This window comes from Octopus bimaculoides, chromosome 11 (genome assembly GCF_001194135.2).
Source record: "Octopus bimaculoides isolate UCB-OBI-ISO-001 chromosome 11, ASM119413v2, whole genome shotgun sequence".
Taxonomy (NCBI): domain Eukaryota; kingdom Metazoa; phylum Mollusca; class Cephalopoda; order Octopoda; family Octopodidae; genus Octopus; species Octopus bimaculoides.
In genome coordinates, this window is record NC_068991.1 from 18,356,039 (window position 1) to 18,363,156 (window position 7,118).

Consider the following 7,118-nt stretch of genomic DNA (forward strand, 5'->3'; position numbering starts at 1 on the left):
CCAGTCCAGGGGCACTGGCAATGATCTCGCTCGAAAATCCTACGAAGGCCAGTCAGGCGGTACTGGCAATGGCCACGCTCAAAATGGTGTATTTTATGTGCCACCCGCACAAGAGCCAGTCCAGGGGCACTGGCAACGATCTCCTATTTTGTTAACTTGCAGTTCTGAGTTCAACTCCTTTCTTTGGTATATAGCTTGGAGAGGGACATATTCATCTTGATTGACTTGTCTGTGTCACAGTTGAATGATCAGTAGGGATGCTCTTTTGACCCAGCAGGTTCTAGGACTTACGACTGATATGATGAGATTAAAAGAAAAAAAAAAAAGAAAATCCAGTTAAGAATTTGGTGCCATGTCTAGACAAGAATGTAGCTTTCCTACCTTCTGGAAAGTAGCATCATTTGGTAGAAATTTGTATGCAAGATTAAGAGCAAGTTGTAGCAATGTCCAAGCTAGTACTTCTGGGAAATTATCCAAGTCTACTTCACCATGGCTGACTCTGTCTCGAAGTCGAGGTCCTTCAGGATATACAAATAAATCATGAAGAAAATCCTGAAATGCAAAAAATTAATTCAGGTCAAATCCTGCAATGGAAGAAACGAGTGGTGGTCTGGGTCAGCATCAATTGGTTCAGTCCCTGGAGAATTTGATGCCCTGCTATGTGTGTAGAGGTTATCATTCTGGGTCTTTTCTTTCATCTGAAGGTAAATAAATGAGATAAAAGCGTTGCAGTTTTTGTGGTTGTTGCTTAGGCTGATGTCAAAGAAAATAACTAATCAGAATATCTTTTATCTTTCACTTCTTTCAGTCACTGGGGCACCATCTCGAAGGGTTGAGTTGAACTAATTGACCCCAGTACTTTTTTCTGTTGGTCTCTTTAGCCAAGCTGCCAAGTTACAGGGACATAAAGAAATCAACACCAGTTGTTAAGCAGTGGTGGGACACAAGCATAAAACACACACACACACACAACAGGCTTCTTTCTGTTTCTGTCTACCGATTCCATTCTCATAGCTTTGGTTGGCTATAGTAGAAGACACTTTCCCAAGCTGTCATGCAGTGGAATTGAACCCAAGACCACATAGTTGGGGAGCAAGCTTCTTAACCATACAGCCAAGCATCTTATATATTTTTTCTTTACTGTAGAGTGATGGTCTAAATATCTTACAGTACTTAGATTAATTATTCTATACCCTGAGTTCAAATCCCATCAGGGATTATCTTTGTCTTTCAACTTTTCATTGACTGACATCAAGGATAGGAAGGCAGTAAGAGCAGTTGATTGACATAACACCATAAATCAGCAGAGCCTGGACACTGAGTAAGAGCACGCAGAATGGTTTTGTCACTGAAACATATCTCAAACAGGCACATTTAATGGCACTTTGTGCCTGTACAGTTTATATTGAACTGATGGCATCCCTGTACTTGATTGGTGCTTATTTTACTGACCCTGAACAGATGAAAGGCAAAGTTGAACTCAGCCTTATTTGAGTTCAGAATGTTAAGAGCTGGAAGAAATGCTGCTTGTCCAATTCACTAACAATTTTGTTGGCTCTCCACCTTAACAACAACAGTAGCAGCAACAAAAACAACAAAAGCAGCAGCAGCAACAGCAGCAACAGCAGCAGCAGCAGCAGCAGCAATACTTACCATCAATGTTGAGCCCAAAATGTGTTTCATATTATTTTCTTCTTCATCAGACAAATATTTCGAAAGAATCTAAAATAAATTTTTAAAAAAAGAGAAAAAGTGAGCATAAGGTGAAAAAAAAGTACATCTTTTATACCAAGACAAAACAATGTACATGATAACACTTCCAATCAATTAAGATCAGAAGCCATGAGAGCCACTGCCTGGTACTGCATCCGGGCATTTATTATTATTATTATTGTTCAGTAGTTTTATTTTTATAACGTGCTTTCACTTCACTACCGAGCGCAGCTCTGTGCGCCTTGGGTATGTGCTGTGGTTTGCTGTGATGCTCTTATGGTTACTGTATTGAAAGTGTTTTGCGTAGGATGTGTGCAGTGCCCAGTAGTGCAATTTTCTGTATGTTATATATATTTGTAAGTCCTGGTGTTTTTGTTATGTATTTGTCTGAATATTTTTTTATCATACCTAAGGCACCTACTATGATAGGAATTGTTTCTGTTTTTAGATTCCACATTCGAGTTACCTCTATTTCCAAGTCTTTGTATTTTGAAAGTTTTTCCATTTCTTTTAGGGAAATTATCTATTATTATTATTATTATTATTATTATTATTATTATTATTATTATTATTATGATTATCATTGTCATTATTATTAAGGCACTGAGCTGGCACACTGGGTAAAATGCTTAGCAGCATTTTGTCCGTCTTTGCATTCTGAGTTCAAATTCTGCTGAGGTTGACTTTTGGGAGTCGATAAAAGAAGTACGAGTTGAACACTGGGGTCAATGTAATCGATTTACCCACTTCCCCTAAACTTATGGGGCCTTGTACTTCTAATTGAAAAGGATATTATTAATACTGTTATAATTATTATCATTAGTAGTACATCATTCTATGAAAAATGATAAAAAGTAAGAAGATAAGGCATCAAGTGAAGAAACCAAGAGTAAAATAACAACATCTTACCTCATTAAGGGTAGTATATAGGACATCTGACTGAAAATGAACAAAAATTAATAATTACTAATTTTATATAACTTACCCACTCCTTCCTCCACAGACTGTTGGGCCCCTGGAATTCCCTCTCTACATATATTTTCCCTACATCTATTGGGCTCCTGGAATTCCCTCTCTACATATATTTTCCTTGCATCCTTTGACTTACCAGTCTTTTCACCACAGACTGTTGGTCATCTGAAATTCCCTCTTTACATTCATTTTTGACAGAGCCATCAAATTGCATCTTTTCAATATGAACATAAACTGTGTTGCTCTCATTAATCTCGGAGTGTTGTGAAGGCCTCTGGACCAAACAAATAATTAAAAAAGTCCAAAATACCTGACTTACTTAGCCTGAGGTCTGTCATGAGCTCTAGGACTCATAAGGCCAAAGCTTAATCCAGGTTTCCACGGTGCCTAAGTGACTGAAGTTACAACGCTCCCTCTCCCTAAACAAGACGCTGGTCTACCGCAAGATTAACAGCCCAGTTAACTGCTGGAACTCATTTACAGCTGTGTGAACTGGAGCAACATCAAATGAAGTGTTTTGACCAAGAATACAAAGCACCGCCTGGTCTAGGAATTGAAACCGTGATTTTGTGATTACGAGTGCAACACTCTAACCACTAGGCCAAGAACCCTCACAAATTAGCAGTAAAATATATCAGTGAAAGAATAAAAGGGAGGAAAACAAAATCCAATCTGCTCTTTTTTTATATTAAAAAATGAACAACAAGTGACAAATGTTACCTCAGCAGTGAGCATCCTGTGGCTGCAGTTATTGGCAGAACAGAATATGCACCTAAGTGCACTTTCAATCTGGGGTAGAAGTAGTACAACAAACCAACCATATCTATAATATACAAGTTGATAAAAAAAGAAAAATCACAACAAGGAAAATGATGATAATGTGGTGGTGCAGTTGGTCATCATAAAGATGATGGTGATGCTGTCAGTGGTGATAATGATGATGGTGACGATGGTGATAACGATGGTAGTAGGAATGGTGTCAGTGGTGATGATGATGGTGATGGGAATGGCGTTGGTCGTGATAATGATGATGTTGGTGGTGGTGATAACGCTGGTGGTGATAATGCTAGTGTTGATAATGCTGGTGGTAGGGGTGGTATTGGGGGCTATGATGATGATGATGATGGTGGTAGTGTCAGTGGGGGATAATGATAATGATGATTTATCCATCTTTGCACCAAACTCTCCTCCTCCTTTTATCACTCCTACTGTGTTTCTGCAACCATTCCATCACAATTCCTTCTGATTCACTGGAATACATAATTGGATACCAGTTTACAAATATTCAAGCTGTATATCAGCTGTATTTTGTCTCATCACTCTTAGGAGAGCCTACAAAGATAATGGACGCTGGGCCTTTCTCCGCCTGAATAAACATTAAAAAAAAAATAGCCTTTATATCTCCAGATAACTTATATTTCTCTTTAAGAAATAGCTAATGTAAAATGTTGATTGGTTGATTTCTTTGATCATGCTTTATATTGTACAGAGAGAGGAGGAGGAGAGAGAGAGTGTAAACGAGAAATATAGAGAGAGTTAACAAAAGAGGTGGAGACATCATCATCATCATCATCATCGTTTAACGTCCGCTTTCCATGCTAGCATGGGTTGGATGATTTGACTGAGGACTGGTGAAACCGGATGGCAACACCAGGCTCCAATCTGATTTGGCAGAGTTTCTACAGCTGGATGCCCTTCCTAACGCCAACCACTCAGAGAGTGTAGTGGGTGCTTTTACGTGTCACCCTCACGAAGGCCAGTCAGGTGGTACTGGCAACGGCCACACTCAAAATGGTGTGTTTTATGTGCCAGCTGCCCAAGAGCCAGTCCAGGGGCACTGGCAACGATCTCGCTCGAAAATCCTACGAAGGCCAGTCAGGCGGTACTGGCAATGGCCACAGAGTGCATATACTCTGTTTGGTAGCAGGCAATGAATAAATGAATGTAAAACTCACACACACACACACACATACACACACAGAGACAAACACAGACACACACATTTTAAAAATCATCTCCGGCTAATTGTTAAGAGGACATTGGTGTTGCCTTGGCGGAGGTTTGCGCACCCTGACTGCTCTTGTTTAATTACTATTACTTTTATTTAGTCTTTTTCTTTGAAATTCCTTTTGAGTTTATTCATTTACTCTCATCTTTTCTTTTATTCTTTTCTTTTAGTTGTTTCATTTATGTGACTGCGGCCATACTGGAGCACTACCTTAAAGGAGTTTTAGTTGAAGTAATTGACCCCAGGACTTATTGTTTGTAAGCCTAGCACTTATTCTATGAGTCTTACTTTTTAGCAGAACCACTAAGCTATGGGGACATAAATACATAAACATCGGTTGTCAAGCAATGGTGGCAGACAAACACAGACATAAAGACACACACACCACCATATACATACATATATATATATATATATATATATATATATATACACACACACACAATGGGCTCCTTTCAGTTTCCATCTCCCAAATCCACTCACAAAGCTTTGGTTGGCCTGAGGCTATACTAAAAGATGACACTTGCCTAAGGTGCCATGCACTGGGACTGAACCCAGAACCATGTAGTTGGGAAACAAGCTTCTTACCACACACCCATGCCTGCACCGCACCTGTTTTTTTTAAAAATTATTCTCTTTGGTTGTCTCCCCCACTCACCCAAATTTCAGTTTATGAAACCATATCAAGTTTATCAGTTTGAATGGAAAACGCACACACGTGTGCAAATCCAAATTTCCATTCTTGATTTCTACAATACTTACTTACCTAGAGTACCCACCCCACCATTAATTATGAATTAATATCAATGTTTAGCACAACATAAAGAAGCAAGACATGCGACAGGTAACTAAAATAGTCAAAAGTTGGCGGTTAGTCCAATGTCTATGTATCTTTAACTCACCTTTGTTGTTGGTAGAGATGAAGGCATTTACTCCATACAACCTGATGTGATGTCGGGATCATAGAAGTATTTCTAAATATATCAGAGTAAAGGTCCTCACTGTTCTTAGACTTATTACCTAACAATAAATGAATAACAAAAATATTACATAAATAACAAAATATTAACCCTTTAGCATTCAAACTTCTCTGTCAAATGTAATATTTATTTATTCACATTGTTTTGAATTAATCATGCATTGCCTTGTTGCTCTGAGATTTTGATGATGTGACTGCTTATTTTTAGAATAACATTGAAGCATTGGTGTGAGAGGCCAGATCTAGCTGATTTGAAAATAAAACAGATAGAACATTTAAATGCTGAAGGGTTAAAAATACATGTTTATTTTTTTAGAGCTTAGTCAGAAGAATTGAACTCACTACCTCATGATTGTGAGCCTGATGCTCTAACCACTGAGCCATGCACTTTCATGCAGCAATGCTTGCACCTATTTAGTTATATAAAAATTATACATACAGGTTTGATCACAACTGGTATAAGAAGACTGGGTGTAAGAGAGATCAGTTGTAATGTATCAGTGAGATGACTGTATTGGCGTAGACATGTAATGCATATGGATGATGACAGATAGGTAAAGATGTGCTAGAATATCTATGTAGAAGGAAGAAATACCAAGGAAAACAGGCAGAAGTAGTGAAAGCTGATCTCAGGATATTGAACCTCACACAGAAAATAACAAAGGAATGCTACAAGTGACAGTATGAAAAACTGGACACCAACGGGGGTCCAGTTTTTTAAGTCTTTGGCTTTTCAGATGTAATCCATACACGTAAATTACACAGAATATATAAAGACAAAATTATCATCAGAAGTTTTGCTCTGCAACTCGGTTGTTTATAAAGCTCACTCACCTGGTAGCAGATGACTTAGTAATTTGATATGGCATGAGAAATCAACAGGTTGTCGGTGTGTGATGGCCACATCGATAGATGACATCACATAGCCAAGACTAGGCGCTAAGACCATCAGGAAGTAGACATATCTTAAGAAAGCAAGAGGAAAAGAAACAAATATAAATAAATGCATAAATAAAATTATATATATTTGGTTACGTTGCATAAACAGGTGCAGGCATGGCTCTGTGGTAAGAAGTTTGCCTCCCAACCACATGGTTCTGGGTTCAGTCTCACTCTGTGGCACCTTGGACAAGTGTCTTCTACTATAGCCCTGGTCCAACAAAAGACTATATTTGGCAGACGGAAACTGAAAGAAGCCTGTTTTATATATACTCTTTTACTTGTTTCAGTCATTTGATTGTGGCCATGCTGGAGCACCGCCTTTAGTCGAGCAAATCGACCCCAGGACTTATTCTTTGGAAGCTTTGTACTTATTCTATTGGTCTCTTTTTGCCCAACCGCTAAGTTACGGGGACGTAAACACACCAGCATCGGTTGTCAAGCGATGTTGGGGGGACAAACACAGACACACAAACACATGCATATATATATATACATATATACAAC

General features: G+C 38.6%; 1 protein-coding gene across 4 annotated transcripts in view; it reads right to left on the reverse strand.

Moving 5' to 3' along the window:
- The window catches only part of LOC106875224 (endoplasmic reticulum membrane-associated RNA degradation protein), a 37,207-nt gene that overhangs the window by 22,315 nt on the left and 7,774 nt on the right, over positions 1 to 7,118 (reverse strand). For all 4 annotated transcript variants that reach the window (XM_014923278.2, XM_014923277.2, XM_014923279.2 and 1 more), the window contains 6 exons: positions 6,507 to 6,637; positions 5,596 to 5,713; positions 3,406 to 3,508; positions 2,623 to 2,652; positions 1,654 to 1,722; positions 382 to 552 (listed from right to left, as the gene is read on the reverse strand). In XM_014923278.2, coding sequence (XP_014778764.1) covers positions 382 to 552; positions 1,654 to 1,722; positions 2,623 to 2,652; positions 3,406 to 3,508; positions 5,596 to 5,713; positions 6,507 to 6,637 — 622 coding nt within the window. The remainder of the gene's footprint in view (positions 1 to 381; positions 553 to 1,653; positions 1,723 to 2,622; positions 2,653 to 3,405; positions 3,509 to 5,595; positions 5,714 to 6,506; positions 6,638 to 7,118) is intronic.